The 20,386-nt window shown below is 42.0% G+C and overlaps 1 protein-coding gene across 1 annotated transcript in view; it reads left to right on the top strand.

Moving 5' to 3' along the window:
• Positions 1–7,119, top strand: part of ZHX3 (zinc fingers and homeoboxes 3) — a 44,199-nt gene extending 37,080 nt beyond the window's left edge. Inside the window, exons 3-4 of the mRNA XM_070941703.1 lie at positions 1,098–3,990; positions 5,723–7,119. Coding sequence (XP_070797804.1) covers positions 1,242–3,990; positions 5,723–5,733 — 2,760 coding nt within the window. The 5' untranslated portion in view covers positions 1,098–1,241 and the 3' untranslated portion in view covers positions 5,734–7,119. The remainder of the gene's footprint in view (positions 1–1,097; positions 3,991–5,722) is intronic.
• Positions 7,120–20,386: the final 13,267 nt, after the last annotated feature.

Genomic DNA, 20,386 nt, shown 5'->3' with positions numbered 1-20,386 from the left:
ATTTTTATAGTGCCATCTTCTGATCTTGTGGCATGAGGAAATCAGCCTGCTTTCTTTTATGAACAATCTCATAAAATATAGACAAAATTAAACTATGTTTTTTTTTTTGAAAAAGGGGAAAACAAAAAAGTTAACATTCTTTTTTAAAAAAACTTTAGTCATGTGCAAAACAATCTCATGGAGAAAATAAAAACAGAGAGCAGTGAGAATCATAGATAGGGTCTCAAGAGAATTGCTAATGGAAAAACCTACAATTCTGAGTAGACTATTGGACAATTACCTAAGACACACAATTGCTAAGCATCCATCAGGGAAATTCATACCAGAGATAGTGGAGACATAAAACTTACTGATATGTGTTCCCAATTAAAATTATTCTTACACAATATTTCTAGCTCAAACGTAATACCCATTCCTTGGAAATAAACAGATTTTTGAACATTTCTTGCTTGCCTTTCTGGACCTTTCAGATTTGTATAGATTGACACATAATTAGTTTAATATTTCTTAGTTCTGTTCCAAGCCCTGGTACATGGCTTCTTTCTTGGATTTTAGAGGCAAAGATTTTTCCTCTACTGAAGGGATGGGAGCTGGGGGCTGAAGGAATCTCCTTTTGCTATGTGCCAACGTAAGCATCCTTCATTAGGAAGATCCTACTGGAGGCAGAGAAATGTGCTTTGAAGAAGTCTTTGGTCTATGGGACATGCATCTGATAGTCTGGACTACTTCACCACAACAGGGCTCCACATAGAAGAGCCACCAGTATAATGTTCTAAAGGTAACATATTGGGTCATGCTTCTTTTATTAAAGTGTAGCATGGGTACAAATCCATTTCCCGTTGGATGCTGGATTATCACTGATAATGCTGACAAATAAACAGTGCTTGCAAATTAGAGTATTGCTCAAGCAAAATGCTAAGGCATCATTATTTGCATGTGGTTCGGCAATTTATTTTGTATTCAGTTCTGATTTGAATTCTAGAAAAGCAAATTGATTCTGTATCTTCTTATGTGGTTGAGAAATAAAAGCTGTATGATTATACTGGTATAAGGATTTCATAGTCTTTGGTTAATGTAGTGTTCCCTTGTTTTTTTAGATTCAATGGCAGACGCAAGTGGTTGTTCCATTTCTTGACATACATACGTCTGGGATCATGGATTTGCTCAAATTTACTCTGCAAAATTTATTCAAAAAATAATATTTGCCTCCTAAGCTTTGATTGTACTCACTGGTTGCAATAATGGCCAGCAAAAGGAAATCCACAACACCTTGCATGATACCAGCAAAAATGTTGGCACCACAGAAATCCACTTCTGTTGGAGTAAATCATGAAGGAACTCATCAGACATTGGTTCCCAGTACTCTGCCCAATTGTGATACCACTGTTGAAAATCACGGTAGTGGGACCTTGTCCAATGGACACAATGGAATCATAGAGAGCACTTCTTATAGATGTACAGGTTGCAATTTCACTACTCAAGAAATTAATCAGTTCCTTAGTCACCTTGATTCTGAGCACATAGACTTTAGTAAAGACCCCTCCTTTTTGTGTGTGAAATGTAATGTCTTGGTAAAGAGCCATGATGATCTTTCTCATCACAATGCAGAGCACCATGTTGGAGAAACAAATGTAATCTGGAATGTAGTGAAACAAGCTAACCGCATGATTGTGGAACAGACTACTGGAAATATCATCAGTGGTAGTCAGGACCACTTGGGGGATATTTCTCAGGAGAGTCAGGAGAGTCAAGCTGAAATTATTATTACCAAAACGCCCATTATGAAGATAATGAAAGCAAAACCAGAAGTTAAAAAAATCCACACACTGAAAGAAAATATGTCTAGTAAATCAGTCAAGGATGTAGAGACAAAAGGTGATCTGTCATTTACCAATGGATCACTGCCGGTTAGCCAGTCCGGCAAATCAACCACTATTGTCAATGGGTCAGTAGTTGGAAATGTACCTATTTTACAAGCAGGCATAACACAACTTGTGCAACTGCAACAGCAAGCACAAGTTCACCAGCACCTACCGACATCAAAATCCCTTCCTAAGGTAATGATTCCCTTGAGTAGTATTCCAACTTACAATGCAGCAATGGATTCTAACAGTTTTCTTAAAAACTCTTTTCATAAGTTTCCCTACCCTACCAAAGCTGAACTTTGCTACTTGACTGTGGTGACCAAGTATCCAGAAGAGCAGCTGAAAATCTGGTTTACAGCCCAGAGGTTGAAACAGGGTATTAGCTGGTCACCTGAGGAGATAGAAGATGCACGGAAAAAAATGTTTAACACTGTGATTCAGTCTGTTCCCCAATCCACTATTACAGTGTTGAATACACCTTTAGTTGCAAGTCCTAGTAGTGTTCAGCATCTCATTCAGGCCACTTTGCCTGGTCATTCAGTTGGAAAGCCTGAAGGAGCAAGTGGCATGCTGGTCACCCAACCAATAATAACAAATGGACTTCAGGGAGCAACTTCATCTCATGCAATAGGTTTAACCTCCATTCCAAAGACCCAGATAGCTAAACCTCCAACCACCGTGTCAGTTTCCAGTATTGCATCAACCATGAATGTAGTTAGTGCTGCTCAGTCACAACTTTCTGCTTGCCCAAATATCTCTTCACAAGCATTCTTGGATCCTAACTTATTAAAAAATAAGAAGTCTTATGAACAGTTGTCTGCACTGAAAGATAGTTTCTGTAGGAATCAGTTCCCTGGCCAAGCTGAAGTTGAGCGTCTGACAAAAATCACAGGACTTAGCACTAGGGAAGTTCGAAAGTGGTTTAGTGATAGGAGGTATCACTGGAAAAATATTAGAGGCAACAAATCTGTGCCTGGTGGGGATAGCACAATAATAATAGACTCTGTACCCGAAATCACTTTTACCACTTCAGCAAAAACAACCACAGAGTTAACTTCCACGTCAGCAGCAACACCTGTTCACACACCAGCACGTCGCCAATCTTGGCATCAGACCCCTGATTTCTCCACTGCAAAATATAAGGAGAGGGCCCCAGAACAACTCAGAGTTTTGGAAAGCAGCTTTGCACAAAATCCCTTTCCTTTGGAGGAGGAAGTAGACCGTCTGAGAAGCGAAACTAAAATGACAAGGAGAGAGATTGACAGCTGGTTCTCGGAGCAAAGGAAAAAAGAGGAGAAAGAAAGAAAACAACCAGCAGATGAAGATGCTGAGGAGGAGTCTGTAGAAGACGAGGAGGATTTGGATGACTTCAGAGTGTCAAGTGAAAACGGTTCCTTGGATGAAGCTGGAAGTTCTCAACTTCCAGGTGAACGTAAAGTGACCCCAATAAAAATCAACCTTAGAAACTTTAAGGTGACAGAATCAGAGGGGAAAAGTGAGTTGGTGGCATCGGTTGCCCAAGCTACAACAGAGAGTTCTCCTAGCAGGGCACAGAAACCTAGGCTCTGCTTTAAAAAGACTGCTCAGCAGAGGCATTTGCTTAAACAGCTGTTTGTAAAGACACAGCGCCCTACTAATGAACAGTATGACCAAATATGTTGTCAGACTGGACTTCCCAGGGTTGAAGTAATTCGCTGGTTTGGAGATAGCCGCTATGGTTTAAAAAATGGAAATCTGAGGTGGTATGAAAACTACAAAAAAGGTATTTTCCCCAAAGGGCTACCGATTTCCAGTGAGGTCAGCGAGGAGATCCTCCAAGACTATTTTCAAAAGAACAAGGTTCTATATGAAGATGATCTCCAAGATCTCTGTGAAAGAACTCAGATGACGACCTCGCAGGTTAAATTGTGGTTTGCTGAAAGGCTAGGAGAAGAAAGCAAAGCAGTATCTGATGCAAGTAGTGGTAGTCAGTCCCCAAGTGTTGGTGATCCAGCCAATAGTCAGAAAGGAACTTTTGATACTTTTTCTGAAGTTTCTGAGAACAGTGAATCTTGGGAACCTGGAGGTCAAGATGGAAGCTCAGAATTTGGAGATACAGATAGTCATCTGCCTGCAATACATTCTGGTGAGTGGTTTTGCATTTTTTGTTAACGTTTTTGTTAACTTGGCCTTATTTTTATTAAACTACTGCATAAGCAATGTATTTAAACAAAACAGTGGGGAAATGAACAAAAATAATATTATTAGATTATCTGCTGCTCTTTTTTAAAATAGGAACAATAGGGAAGAGGAATGAGAACAGGATCCTAAGCTGTTTTAAGACATTGCTGTCTATATGGTTTGTGATTATTTTCGGTCACGCTGAATGGAAAGAAATAGAAGTTACCCAATTCCTATAAGAGTGACAAAGTAATTTGTGTTCCATTGGGATACTAATTTTTGGCTGATTATAGTTTGGATGGAAATCTAAACAGCAATTTCTACTGTTTACCTATTGTTTTCTTGATAGATTTAAAGTTCTGTGCGGGCATTCCCTTTTCATATTTAACAATTGCACTGGTCCAGCCATCCCTTCATCTTAGCTAAATGTGTGTTTAGTAAGGCAATATTTGTAGGCTCCTGTTATGTGTATACAAATTTTGCCAGTGATGCAAACATGTGAACAATGAGGCTTCAACACAGGGAAGAAGAGCTTTGCATTAGTGCCCTTGTGTTATACTCATTTCCTTTTAACGCTCGTTAGATCCTCTTAAAAAAACCAACATTATTTTAATCTGTTTTTTTGAAGAAAAAGAAAAAGCTGCCATGCTGCAAAGCAAATCACCTGCCTCTAGTGATTTTTATTTTCAAGAATGCCCATTACTCTTTCTTAGAAAATGAAAAAAGTTTGGTGAGAACAACCCAGAACCTGGAAAAGTGCCAACTTCTCTTCCCAAAAGACAAAAGCAAACTTTGAGTATCTTGTGGAAGGGAAGAATGGCTGTCAGGCAACAAAATCATCGGTTTGTCTTCTGAAAAAATGTGTAACTCATCACGTCCACAGTGACAGGCACTTTATTTGAGTCCGTATTATGCTTTCAGCATGTGAAATGTAATCTATTGGCCTCCCAAAGCGTGGAGAATCCTATTCTGTATCTCCCCCCATGAATGGTTTTTTGGGAGGGTCAAGAAAACTCTGGAGTTTAGTTTCAGCTTTCTATATGATTATTCATGTGACAGGAGTGTCTGAATAGAGACTATAAATCAATAAATACTGCCTGCATATCATTTGCTCCTTAATCCTTAATTTGTATATTACAATTTATAATAGTACTTTCGAACAACAATGGAAGTTTCAACTATAGGGGAGACAATAAAAGGGGGAGAAAAAGAGAGAATCTGGAGTGGTTGAATAGTTAGAGAATTCAGCTAGAGATGTAATAACAAAGATAGGTTTTAAGATAAATGGTGCTGGATAGAAAGAAGACTGTATATAATTCAGTATTGAATTATGGAATTAGAACTGTGTAGAATTTAGGATCTGGATTTGAAATGAACACTGTAGAAATGATCCACTAGTTAGGAAAACTACAAATTTAGGGTTTGAAGATGGAAAAGTGAGAAGCAAAAAATCAAATGCGCAAACACACACAGACACAAGTTCAGAAACACAGCTGAGAAAAAAGAAAGTTTAGCTAATCCCTCCATAATATGAGGCCTTGGTTTTAAAGCACAATTTTCCATAAACTCTCTCCTTTTTCTCAGAGCAGTTCAGGTCATGGTGACTCCCCCCCCCCATTCTCTCTCTTGGCCCCTTTGCTTGCTAATTCATCCAATACTGTAGAACACATTATGACACATCTATTTGTTGCTTTCAGAAATGGATTGAACCACCACTGCCTTCACTCGAACAGTCGGCCAACTTTGTAAGAACCCAGCAGCTGTGGGTCATTCTGAATCTTTGTTGAAGATTGTAATGCCAAGATCTTCTTTTCGTGAAGCACAATTTGAATTTGGAGGTCGCAGGGAAGTCATCAATAAAGAAAACTGTAAGGTTCAGGTTGGGAGAAATCTATTATTCTGTTTTATGATTTAGGAGAGTGTTCGCCAGATATTCTCCTTCAGGCTCCAATTAGTGGACACTGTCTTTCGAACTTCATATTCATATGGAACCAGCTTGTTAATGCCAGCCACCAGCCTTTCTCTGCATTGGATCATGCACCTGAAATATTGTGTTAAACATTCTGTTTCCCCCCCCCATAGAAATGAGCTATAATTTGTACAACATATTCTAAATACTTTCAGTGCTTGTTCTCCGAATGATCCATCTTTGCATTTACTGTATTCTCTTTACATTTGAATTTCTAGATTTTGCAGATTTTGAAAGTACAGTAAAAACCTTGATCTAACAGGCCTTTTGAGCGGAAACTGTGGCTGTTGATACCTGAATTGATGTCATTTGTGGTGGCTGTTGGTACCTAATTTATATCTAGGTAATCTGGAGTATTGGAAATATTGTGACTGCAATCACTTGCAGCAAAATCGCCATTCTCAAGGATTGAAACCACTTTCCATTGTATCTAAAACTTATCAAACTGAGAGCCATTGAACTGAGGATTTGCTGTACAAGTTGCAGTCTATGCTCACTTCCCCAAGAGTAAATCCCCAAAAAATCAATGCAGCTTCCTTACATACAATGGAGTTATATATGTCACTAAATAATCTGTGACCTGTTGTGTCATCCTTTGAGAGAAAGGTAGTACAGCCTTGTATGACCAGAATAAGTATTAATTTTAGCTTGATTATATATATTTTTTCCTCAATGCTGGATGGCTACATGATCATTCAAGAAGAAAATAGAAAAATAATTGTCATTTCAAATGAACTTCACAATAAATCAATATTTGCTTATCTAAACAGATAGATATAATGACCACAGGAGGGCAAAAAAAAAAACCCAGGGGTCTCAGGAACAACTTTTGACTTCCTGCCATCTTCCCCATTGACTTTGCTCATGAGAAGCTGGCAGGAAGTCAGAAATCATGATCACGTGACTGCGGGGAATTCAGCAATAACATAACTTTGTGAACAAAATAGTCTGAAATCATGGAAATTTCAATTCCACAGGCTCTGGATTATTTTACACATTCTTTAAATTAATAGATTTAGATACCTTGATTTAAAAACCTGTAAATGCACCATTTGGGCTAACTTGAGTGTACAGACAAACAAATAAACACAATGAGAGTTTTAGTAGTATATAGATAGGGAAGGATCTGGTGAATAATATTTCTAGTTTCATGCATAAAATTACAAAATGAAATTGGGTAACTATAACAATCTTCACCAAATTTCATCTGCATAAAAGCAAATGAATGTTTCTTTTAATGCATTCCAGAAACTAAAAGAGTTGAAATTTAGTTCTTGTGTGTGTGAGAGAAAAAACAACAAATCATAAAAATAAAAACACCCTTGTGGATGTCATCTATTAGCAGATGTTCATTAATCATGAGCCCTGTAAGATTGTATGACTTGAAAAGGCACCCCTTAATCCTCAAATTTAATTATTAACTTTGCTGAGTTTTCAGGGTTGTAAATGCTAAACTGTGACTGTTTTGTTATTAATTGCAAATACATTTACTACTTTTATCTATATTGTAACAGGAAAATGTAACCCCCTCAAATAGATGTGATCATGAAGGCATTTAGTTTGCAGTATACACAATTTCTTTTTTTACATACAGATCAGAATTGTATTGGATACCAGCACTTGCATCACAAGAGTGCACTGTCTGTATTTCTGACTTTTACTGCTTTTTCTAGCTATTGATAAGCTAGGAAGAAAAACTGAAAAGCTCCAAGCTTTGCTAAGTTCATAACACACTCAAATATATATACTTGTAGCAGGCATGTATTTTTGTCTTCACTATTCATTGTTTTGGAAAGATAACATATTGGGGCTAATTACTGTTGGTAAAAAATGTTTTAGATCAGGGGTGGGCAACTGTGGCCCTTTTACAACCTGTGGACTTCAACTCCCAGAATTCCTGAGACAGCTTGGCTGTCTCAGGAATTCTGGGAGTTGAAGTCCACAGGTTGTAAAAGGGCCACAGTTGCCCACCCCTGTTTTAGATGGTTCATTTGGTGACATTAAATTTTCCCAGAGTTCTACTGGGTAGAGCCTGGGAAACCTGCTTTTGGTCAGAACCATCTCCTCATGGTCTTCCAAAGACAATGAGAAATACAAGCTCTCATGCAGGGGTTGTATCTGGAATTGAATCTTATCTGTTTTTCCCTAAAAAGTGAATTTCCTAAATCAAATTATACAAACCCTGGAAACCCTCCAAATATATGTTCAACCTCCAAGATTCCCTGGCCAGCATGATCATTGTTGAGAATTCTGGAAGTTATAATCCACTTATTTGAGTCTAGAATAGTTTTCCCCCGTTTGGTACTATTGGTTGGAGAAGTGGAGAGTTCTTTCTAATCCAGCCTATCTGAGGGCATCAGATAGGGAAACGTTCTTGTATTTGTCCTTTTTAGGATTTTTGTCAAGAAGCCTTACTGCCCCTCATGGCATTAATATCCAGGCTCAAGATGTGTTCTGCAAACCTACATGTGTATTGTGTACAATATATTATTAGCTACTGAGTTCAGTTTAGCCAGGGACTGTCAGGATGGAAATAAGTATGCTAAAACTTATTTAAAAGTTTTAAAATGCTACAATTGATGCTGCAACTTAAAATGCAAAACCAGAAAGTGTGCATCTATGCACATACACTGTTTCAGGTATAAAAACTTTGCATTCTTTCATATTTGATGTCATTCTCTCAATCAGTCTTTCAAGGAAAAAATCAATTTGTTCAAATGCATTTTAATTTGGCTTTCTTTTAATTGCGTAGATAAATCCATATGCTGAAAGAAGAATATAATTGTAGCTCCCCCTTCATACCATGTTTAAGAGCTATCCATGGCTCACAGTTGTCTTTCTACAAAGGAAAGACATCTGCCATTTATCCTTGATGGAACCAAACTAGCATGCACATCTTTGAGAACAAAAAATTCAGCTTCTGAGACTGTGGGAAGGCTCCAGCAGATTTCTTGTAATGCAGAAGTGCCAAGATCTACCTGTTACTTCTATTGGCTTTTTTCAAAATACATGTTACTTGTAGAGACTGAAAATGACTTTTCTCAGAGCAAGTTACTCTGGTTAATGGATAGGAGCTGGAATAGTAGGCGGTGGGACCCAGTTTGGTTTTACAGGAAAGCAATCAGAGAACAACTACAGCCACTTCCACTGGAATGACAACAGTGCTTGCGTTCCCAAAGGAAAAAAACAATGTTGGTTAGTTCAGTGGAATTGATAGAGGAGCAAACATGCTGGTTTGTTTTCAATATATACATAGTAAAAACATATATTCAGTTAGTTTAGTCATAGCATCCACATAAAAATAATACGGATGGCATCCCAAACTCCACTCAACTCCTTGCGGAGAGCTTGGAGTTCGGGATGCATTTAAAGCATTGCAAGCATGTTCAAAATAGCTCTCTCCAGATTTTATTCAAGGAGGGCAGCATGGTGCTCAACTTGATTTATTTGGAAAACAAGAGCCATTGATATTGGAGCAACTCAATTCCTCGTGTTAGTTGGATCAGAATGGCCAGGCTTTGTGGCAAATTTAATACCGTGCGCATGAATTCCAGGACAAATTGCTGCCCTGACTTTGGACAGAACAGATCAGAGTGAAGATAATAAACATAATTATTAATAATAATAATAATAATAATTTTATTTCTATACCGCCCTTCTCCCGAAGGACTCAGGGCGGTGTACAGCCTATTTAAAAACACAAAAAACACGACAACAATTAAAATTTAAAATCATTAAATAATTAGGCTCCAATTAAAATCCCAGAAATTTAAAATACCCCAATTTAAAACATTATGTTAATAGCCCTGCCTGGCGGAACAACAGGGTCTTCAGAGCGCAGCGAAACACCCGGAGGTCGGAAATCTTTCGTATTTCGGGGGGCAATTCATTCCACAGGGCTGGAGCTCCCACAGAGAAGGCCCTCCCCCTGGGTGTCGCCAGCCGACATAACTTGGCTGATGGCACCCGGAGGAGACCCTCTCTGTGGGAGCGAACTGGTCGGTGGGAGGCTATTGGTGGCAGAAGTCGGTCTCGAAGGTACCCGGGTCCTATGCCATGGAGCGCTTTAAAGGTGGTAACCAACACCTTGAATCGCACCCGGAAGACCACTGGGAGCCAGTGCAGCTCGCGCAGGAGGGGTGTCACATGGGCACAACGGGTTGCACCCATAACCACCCGCGCGGCCGCATTCTGGACCAGTTGGAGCCTCCGAGTGCTCTTCAAGGGGAGCCCCATGTAGAGAGCATTACAATAGTCCAACCGGGAGGCGACAAGGGCGTGAGTGACCGTGCGCAAGGCGTCCCGATCCAGAAAGGGCTGCAACTGGCGAATCAGGCGAACCTGATAAAAGGCCCCCCTGGCCACGGCCGTCATATGCTCTTCTAAAGACAGCCGTGCATCCAGGAGGACACCCAGATTGCGAGCCCTCTCTGTGGGGGGCAAAGATTCACCCCCAATAGTCAGCGATGGCACCTGCTGACCATATCGGGGCGCCGGAAGCCACAGCCACTCGGTCTTGGAGGGGTTGAGTCTGAGCCTGTTCCTCCCCATCCAGGCCCGCACGGCCTCCAGGCAGCGGGACATCACATCAAGGGCATCGTTGGGGTGGTCTGGGGTGGAGATGTACAGCTGAGTATCGTCAGCGTACAGATGACACTTCACCCCGAAACCACGGATGATCTCACCCAGCGGCTTCACATAAATGTTGAACAGAAGGGGCGAGAGGACTGACCCTTGTGGCACTCCCCATGCGAGATGCCTCGAGGTCGACCTCTGTCCCCCTGCCAACACAAACTGCGAGCGGTCGGAGAGGAAGGAGGAGAACCACCGCAAAACGGTGCCCCCTATTCCTAACCCCCTCAACCGCTGCAGCATGATACCATGGTCGATGGTATCAAAAGCCGCCGAGAGGTCTAATAGGACTAGGACAGAGGAGCAGCCCCTGTCCCGAGCCCTCCAGAGATCATCCACCAACGCGACCAATGCCGTTTCAGTGCTGTACCCCTGCCTGAAGCCCGACTGGTACGGGTCTAGATAGATAGCTTCATCCAGGTGCCGGGGAAGTTGTCGTGCCACCACGCTCTCAACAACCTTCGCCACAAAACGAAGGTTGGAGACTGGACGATAGTTGGCTAATTCAGCCGGGTCCAGGGAAGGCTTCTTGAGGAGGGGCCTCACTACCGCCTCTTTCAAGGCGGCAGGAAAGGCACCCTCACTCAGAGAAGCACTTATAATCCCCTGGAGCCAGCCTCGTGTAACCTCCCGGGAGGCCAGCACCAACCAGGAGGGACACGGGTCCAATAAACACGTGGCGGCACTAATCTTACCCAGAACCCTGTCCACATCCTCGGGAGTCACAGGATCAAACTCCTCCCAGATAACATTCTCAAGACCTGCCCTCGTCTCCTCCCGTGGACTCATCCAGTCGGAGTCCAAGCCATCCCGAATCCCAGCGACTTTATCGTGCAGGAATTGCACAAAATCCTCAGCGCGACCCTGCAAGGGATCTTCCCGCACTCCCCCCCGGAGGAGGGAGTGGGTCACCCTAAACAAGGCGGCTGGGCGGTTCTCTGCAGATGCGATAAGAGCGGAAAAGTGGTTAGACTTTGCCGCTTTTATCGCCACTAGGTAGGTCTTGATATAAGACCTCACCTGTGTCCGGTCGGAATCGGATTGGCTAGTCCTCCAAATGCTCTCTAGGCGTCTTTTCCGACGCTTCATCTCTCTCAGCTCCTCAGAAAACCAAGGAGCCAGTTGAGATCGGCATCGGGTCAGAGGCCGCAAAGGCACGACGCGGTCCAAAGCTCCAGCGGCCGCCCTTTCCCAGGCGGCCACCAGCTCTTCAGTCGAGTCGTGTGCTAGGGTCTCAGGACACGGCCCAAGCTCCGTCAGGAACCTTTCGGGTTCCATCAGGCGCCTGGGACGGAACCATCTAGTTGGCTCCGTCTCCCTGCGGCGGGGGGCGGCGGTAGGAAAGTCTAGTTGGAGGAGCGAATGATCTGTCCATGACAAGGGTTTAATATCTAGGTCCCCTCTACCAAGATCATTCAACCACTGACCAGAGACAAAAATCAGGTCCAGAGTGTGTCCCCCTATGTGAGTGGGGCCTTGAACTAACTGGGTCAGGTCCATGGCCGTCATGGAAGCCATGAACTCCCGAGCCACCTCTGACGCCTCACCCGCGGATGGAAGGTTGAAATCCCCCATGACAATAAGTCTGGGGGTATCAACCGCCACCCCGGCAATGACGTCGAGTAGCTCGGGCAGGGTCGCTGCCACATGGCAGGGAGCCAGGTACGTAGTCAGCAAACCCATCTGCACCCCACGGCCCCACTTTACACAGAGGGACTCACATCCGGCTATCTGAGGAACAGTGGTCTCCCTCGGACAAAGACTTTCCCTAATAATCACCGCCACTCCCCCACCCCTCCCCTGGGCCCTTGGCTGATGAAATGCACGGAAACCTGGCGGGCACATCTCAACGAGGGGGACCCCCCCCTCCTGGCCCAACCAGGTCTCCGTGATACCTGCCAGGTCCGCACCCCCCTCCGAAATAAGGTCACAAATGAGGGGGGCTTTATTAACCACCGACCTGGCATTACACAACATCAGCCGCGGACCCAGGGCCTGAGACTCTACACAACCCAGGACACGAGTCACGCATCGGGGGCCGGAGTGCGCAATCGCTCGTAAACAGCGTATGCGCACCCCCGACACTTGATATGGCCCCCTGCGTCCGTCATACCTGCCCCTCCCACTCATTATTTCAATTTCACAGCCCTTCCTGTCATCCCCCTGCTTCCCGGTTGAATTTCCTTTCGCGACCCTCCTGCTGCAACTAATCGACCCATCATCCCGCTCGGTTGCTATCTGGACCCCCCCAGGTCCGCTTTTACAACCCCCCCTCCCTCCCGGGTCCCCTTAAAATTTTTTTAAAAAATTTTCCTAAAAAACCCCTCAACCCCCTCTTCGCTACATGCCATCTCTCGGGGTTCCAAAGCCCGTCATCAAGATAGGCCCTCGATAATGTGGAGGGCCAGGCCTGCGAGAGGGGGGAGTCTCGCAGCGCAAGAAGGTCGGCTTTTTGGAGCATCAACCGAACCAAGATGGGAAAAAGGCCAGTCCGGGGGTCTATCATAGTCCAAAGGGGTGACTGAACATACAGATCACAAAAATGTCCATTTGTAGAGCTGGACTCCACTGTCCTCTCACGACAGGGAGAAGGTCCAATGTTCTTTTTCTCCAACAGAGGCTAATAGCCAACCATCCTCTCACGATGGCCGGTCCCGTTACAAGGGTTAACGGGAACAATGTTCTATCCTCCCCGTTGGGATACAAAAATCCCTCAGTTCTTTCAAATGGTGTTCAGTCTCTCCTACCAGCGAGGGCATGAGTGGAACATAGTGGGGGGGGGGTCCAGGATGTCCAGAGCATAGTAGTTCGTAAGCCCCACCCCCCATAAAAAAAGGGGGGGGAAGGCAGGGGGAAGGAGGGGGGGGGAAACAATATCCCCAGAGGAGGGTAACATCTCCTCCTCTGCCGATCTGTAAGTCCAGGCCCCCTCACTTCGGCTTCTCCTCTCCACTCTCAGCAAGCCACCACTGCAGCATTCTGTGGCAGACGTCGCACCGGAGCCAGTGTCACCCCCCACCCCAGCACCATAACAGATGCATGGGGGGGGGGGGAACCAGCGCCGCCAACTGGCCTCCACCGCCAGCACCGCCTTGGTTCTGCTGCTTTGAGTGGGGGGGGGAGGGGGAGGAGGGGGGGGCATCGCCCCACGGCAGTTCGTACCACCGCCAGAGCCACCGTCCCCCTCCAGCCCCTCTTCTCCGATGGAAAAAACAAGGACCGCAGCTAGATGACTCTTTGCGGCCACGCCAAGCTGCTCCCACCATCGCTGCTACCGCCATTCCCGCTGCTGCTGCTGCCGCCGCCATCACCGCCGATGCTTTCTCGGCGCCCTCAGCTGTTCTTCGGCGCCCTCAGTTGTTTACGGCGCCCTCACCGCATTAATATCCATTAAATGGATATCTGTCTTACGGAAGTATCAAAGTATTTCTGGCATAGGGAAGTTGTCATGTGCTTGTTTGTGATAAAGTTGCTACCCAATGGAAGTAATAAATCTGTAGTACAACCACTTGCTTACATGTAACTACTAGTTTTGATCCTAAAACAGTGCAGAGTCCAACAGTGGCACTGCCCTAGATTGAAATGCAGTCTGATAACTTGGATTCATTGAATACACAAATGTACACATTATGATGGATAGGATACATTTAGTTGAACCAATAACTTATTTCTGACATGTATATTCCTGTAAGCCCATACTGAAGTCTCCCTTCACTTTCTGGAGTCTTTCTCTTTTTGTGTATAGGTGAGACACTTGCAGTTAAATTTATCCATTGAGTTAATTGTGAGGATATCTATCTATCAATCAGTCTATCTAACTTAAATTCAGGGGGAGTTGTACTACCATGTCATGATGGAGTCTATGCAGCTCAAATTCATTTAACAAACAGACTTTGGATATGCAAGACAGTATTATTTAATAGGAAATTAGTATCTATGGCAAATGCATTATTTTGGTTTCTTTGTCTAGCAAAGAGTACAATTTTTGAAGCAGAATTTTAAGGGTAGATTTTGATCTCTTAGTGGTTTTGCAGCAGCATTTCTTGTCACAGGAAGCAACACCACAATGCATAAGGCTTTACATGACAAGACCAAGTACTGAATTAGATTTAAGTATATAAAGAGACTTCTACAGTGGTAGATGACATTGTTTGCATTTTGAATATTTTAGGTCAGTCCCTGACATTCTAAGAATGGTTGAAAGACCCAAGCCACTACATAACTATAGGTAGTCCTTGCTTAACAACCATTCAGCAACTGTTCAAATTTACGAAGATACTGAAAAAAGGAACTTACTTCCAGTGCCTGAAATTATAGCCATTGCAGCACCCTGCGGTCATATGATTGAGATCTGGATTCTTGGAAACCTATTCCAAGAGTCCCACAATTATGATTGGCACTTGAAATTTTCTCTGCCAACTTCCTCAGAAAGTCAGTGGAAAAATCAGCAAGGAAGGTTGCAAGCTGCTACTGGCTGCTGGCACCATTCCCTCTGGTTCCTAAGGGATTGGCTGAAAAAAAGGTCCATCAGCCCCTGTGTTGGGACAGACCTATTTAGCCAGCCTCTTTGAGAGCAGAAGGGCTGCCTGCCAGATTGATTTCAACCCACACAGGGTGGAGTCTCTTTGTTAAGCAACCCTGTTGCTCTCAAAGATACTGGCTGAAAAGGTCCGTGCTAAAAGCCAAGTGGGATTTTGGTACAAGGTGTTTGCACTAAGGGGTGTTTACAGGCAGGTTGGTCCAAGGGCCCCATGCTGCAAGTGCCCCAGAATTTGCTTAAGAACCACAATGACTTACGACCAAAATTGTGGTAGTAAGTCAAAGAGTTGCGGAGCAGTACTGCAAATGATATTTGGCCAGCCTCCCTCAACCTTGTGACCTTCCAACAGGTTAGAGTACAGTTCTTATGGTACTGAGCCAACAGAACTGGAGGACATGTTGCAATAATATTTTTAGAGAATAATGAGCTAAATTAGTTTGTATTTAACTTACTGTAAGTTCCCAGTTCAAGGGAACATGATTTTGGCTGGAATATGGATATGTTAGATCTACCCAATCAAACAAAAGTTAATTATGAAATAACCTGAATCTTTGGTGCTAATTAATATTAATACCCAATTAATAACAATTTTTGTATTGCTTTTGATTCATTAAACTGACTAAATCAATCAGAACAAATAGAAGTTGTGGCCAAAAGGGCCTTTGCACAGGTACATTTATGGTACCAGTTGTGTCCTTTCTTGGGCTGGAGTTCTTCAGATAGTCATTCATCCCCTAGTTACCTCATGATTGGATTAATGTAGTACGCTTTACAAATGGAACTTCCTTTGAAGACCATATGGAAGCTACATATGATCCAGAATGCAGTAGCCCAAACAGCAACAGGGGTGCTATCCTATATGTATATGACTCAGATGCTTCCTGGTTGCTGCTTGGCATCTGGGTTAAATTCAAGATGCTGATTATCAACTTTAAGGCCTTCAAGGCATAGGCCTGGTTGAGGCCTCTTGTCTACAATTGTCTCTGTCTACTTACTAGGGTCCCTCAGGATGGGCTTGTTCTGGGTTTCACCATTTAAAGAATATCATCTTGGTGGTATAAGGAAGCACACCTCATCTGTTGCAATTCCTCTTTTTTGGAATGATCTTCCCTCCAGAGATTTTAGGAAGATTTGCTCTCATCACTAAAAATGTGGTTATTCTCCCAGTACTTGGGAACAGGATGATTGTCTTTTGGTCTGGTTTTACTTTCTTTTGGTCTGGTCTGTTTTGGTTTTATTCTGGTGTTTTTGCTTCTCCATTTGGTTGTATTTTTATATATCAGATTTTTTAAAAAAAGTTAACAACCCAGAATCACTCAGGAGTGATATATATCAAATAAATAAATGGGAAAGTCAAGAAACAGATTTTTTTTTTCATTTTCATTTTTATAAGACTATTAAAATGTTTCGGATAGAAATGTATCTCTAGCTGAACACACTGTAAGATTTTAGAAAGTATAGACATCCCATTAAAGCTTGTGCTAAATCTTATACATTTCCTAAAAGCAATAACTTTAACCTTCACTCTGTTTCTATCTCCCATATTTCACAAATAGGAGAGAAGGTACAGAGTGGGTGTTAAAAGCATTTAGTAAGCCCATTTACTGACTTTGCAAATAAATCATACCTGGACAGTCTCACTGGAGTGTGAGTACGGTTTCAGTCTGAAACTTTATACTATGGTATCCTTCATGAACCTGGCCATTAAAATGTAATTATTTGTATTTATTTTAAAATATTTTAAACCATTTGTTGTTAGAACAATTAGAAGTTAAAACATAAGACATAATAAGAACATTTTTCAGTAAAACATCTTTTATGAGGGAAAGGTAGGTAATCAAAAACAGAGTTTCATGGCAGAAGAACAGGTGTTCCAGAGGTATGGCCAGAAAAGTTTGCATCTCCGCTATTTGAGAATTTTCAGAATCCAATCTTAGTAACATTTCCCATTATTGCCTTGGTGATCTAATCATCTTAAAAAGAGATATTCTGATCTGATTTGTATTAAGCATATTTTTCAATCTAGTTATTTTTTATTTTATTTCTATTATTATTTTTATTTTATTGTTTTATTTTGTTTTATTTTACTGTTTTACATTTTTTATTTATTTTATTTTATTTTATTTTATTTTATTTATTTTCATTTCATTTCATTTCATTTCATTTTGATCCAAAGCCATACGAGACTATATTAGAGACATGGCAGTGATTGGCTCGTTGCTCCTTGTTTTAAAAGGGTCCAAAGAGTCATCATATGGAAACTGCAAGGTTCATACAGACTTTTACATCATGATTTTCATTATTTAATTTTAAATGGAAGGAAAACCTCACCTTCATTGAATGTTGGCAATATTTTAAATCATAATTACGCAGTGCAAATTGTTAGCAGGCACATATAGCTTAAGACATATATCAGGAAAAAACACAGCCGAGTGTAGTTGGGGACATACCTTGGACCAAGCAAGCCTGCCTCAGTACCTCCAATAATTCTGGTGTCGTTTTCACCAGGGCTGGGGTGAGAGCATTCATTTCATCACCATTCGGAACAGTTCTACTAGGTTGCTACTTGAGAATACAACAGAGACAGTAAAACCTGGTGGTGTTGCTTAAAATTTAGACTACATGAAAATCACTGGATGGATTTTCTTCTGTGTTTTCTACTTTCTGGCCTACCCAGCCTTTCTCAAGCTGTGAGGTGAGGCACTATACAATATAAATTGGCTCAACTGTGACATTCCATATGTCTCTCTTTTCAAAAGTTTCAAACATGATAGTCTAGTGTTACACCCAGAGTCATTGTGGGCCATTTCTGATTTGAAGCTGCTCTCGGGCAGATCACACATATACAGAGTTCCAGATGTCATTTTGCTATCGTTTGAAACCTCAAAGGGGTTCTTTTCACCCTTTGTGACTTTTCTCTCTCTAAATAAACAGGCACAGAGATAGATGAAATGTGAGGCTGTGGGGAAATTCTGAACCAGAACGCAAAATGTTTTTAGAAGGGGGTTGGAATTTGTTCAGCCGGCACACATTGTCTCTTCGCCTGGTATTTATTAGTCATACTTTTATCGCTAATTTCATCTGTTCCTGAGACTGTTTTTTATTTTGTTTTGCTTTAAATTAAGACCCATTTGGAATAGAAATAGCACATTGTAAAATGCTTAATCACAAGCTGGTGTGCATGAGGTTTACAGAATAAGCTCTGTCTGCAAGGGCATCTGTTTATTCTGTTTGCAAAGAATCATGCCTCAAAGTGCTAGGAGGTTTTCCCAACACTGGATGAGATTTAGATATAGGAGGAAGAAGGGGGGGGGCACCCAACTTCCAATTAAAAGTCACCATTTGGCCTCCAGGGTCTCCATTAAAAGGCCAAAGTAGTATAATAGGTGCTACAAAAGACCAGCCTGATCAGAACACCTGGGCCAGATGGACATGGTTGAACCTATTCTACAGTAATTGTCCACATGCAACTCTTCTATGGAATTCCCATAAGAACCAACTGTTTTAGATATACTGTTATATGCTGCCTTTAAATAGGACAAGTTTATCAACTGGAATTATAAGCCTTGGACAAGTCCATCAAACTGGCATTGCTTAGACATGCCAAGAACTGGATATGTGTTGTGTCTGCCTAGATTTGTATTTCTTCCTTAGATCTTGCAAGATGGGGGGAGGGGCATGAACAAGAGTGACACTATAATACTACAGTTTTGAATTTATGCATAAGCACTCTTGAATTCCCCTAAAGTTGTAACATGCCTTTTGAATATTACTAAGACCAGCAAAAATACATCTGAAACAAAAATCCCAAAAACTATATGTGCCCAGGATCAGCTTTACATATAATACTTTTCAAAACTTGTATTCCTTTTTAAAACTAGGTGTCCTGATGTTGTTAATGAGTAAGAAGGCTCTATTCTTAGGATACAAATACTGTAAATGAAAAGTATTCATGCCAAAGCAAAATTGCAGCATACTGAATTATCTCCCCTCCCCCCATCCAATCTTACACAGATTCCCCCCCCCCTCTATTTTCCCAACAAAGTTACCTATTTAGAATAAGCGGGGATAAGGATTATTTACAGGTGCTTTTGGAGAGCTTTGTAGATACCATCTGTTTTAGGATGCTTTCTGAAGACAGATGGATAAAGCTTTTTTCATCCTTTGTAAAATTATCTCACTAAGCAGACTGGCTAAGCTTTTTAGCTTCCCAAGCTGATGATAGGAAAACTATTGTAAGTAGCGCCTGGCTAGTACAAACTTCTGTTTATATAGGATTAATTTACAAACCATGACAAAAATCAATTAATTTTTGTACTTTTGGTAAAACTTTTTTGAAGAAAAGACCGAAGCTGTTGATGTGGGTAAATGCTAATGTAGTTCTCCTGCAAGAGAGAACCAGCGCCTGGCAACTATGGTGCTGGCTCTTTTTCAGCAACGATGCCACTTCTGCGAAGTGAACTGCGGCAAGTTTCCCTTCATTTTGTATATGTGGCTATGAGGGTGGGAACAGCTTGCTTATACATTTTGATGAAATGAGACCTTACTGGTTTTGTCTTAAATAAACAATTGAGAAATAAACTGCTTTCTGCACATTCTTGATGAAATGGTTTTTTTTTGGGGGGGGGAGGCCAAAATTACAGTTGGTTACCTCGAGTTGCTGGTCACAAAATCACCATCAATGTATGTACATGTGGATTTGAAAAATGTGGACCACTGTCCTATATACACAGCTTTCCAAACTCAGTGGGGAAGAGCCATGCTGCCACAGATTAGAGATTAGACCGATATAAAGATGATCAGTCTAGTTCTCATTGCAACATAATGCAGAGCTAGTAGGTGTGGAGTTTTAATATTCTCATTGAAGGAATAATGAGCTGATAGCATTTAAATGCATCTTTCCTATAGATCAGTTTGCTATTCAGTGGACTTTCATGGTGTGTTAACTTCAGTGTATATTTTTACTGTCCTTCAGATATTCTTCCTTCTTTTTCAACTGTCTGGTGTACTTGCAACATTCCACATCCACCTACGGTTCCTTGTCAACTCTACTGAGTCTGCTTGAAATATGCCTCTCGATGTTAACCTCTCCCGGTCTATCCCCATTGACTAGCCGCTGTGTCTTCTATTGTGCCATTAATTTTAGCACAAAGCTTCTGATATTTCTAGTGATGTCTTTTAGTTTGATTATCCAGTTATGTGGCAGGGACTCAAATTCAA

Source organism: Pituophis catenifer, unplaced genomic scaffold, assembly GCF_029215685.1.
Source record: "Pituophis catenifer annectens isolate HBS135680 unplaced genomic scaffold, rPitCat1.0.hap2 SCAF_3, whole genome shotgun sequence".
Taxonomy (NCBI): domain Eukaryota; kingdom Metazoa; phylum Chordata; class Lepidosauria; order Squamata; family Colubridae; genus Pituophis; species Pituophis catenifer.
Note: the sequence above shows the minus strand (reverse complement) of the source record. Positions and strands in the feature narration are given on the sequence as shown.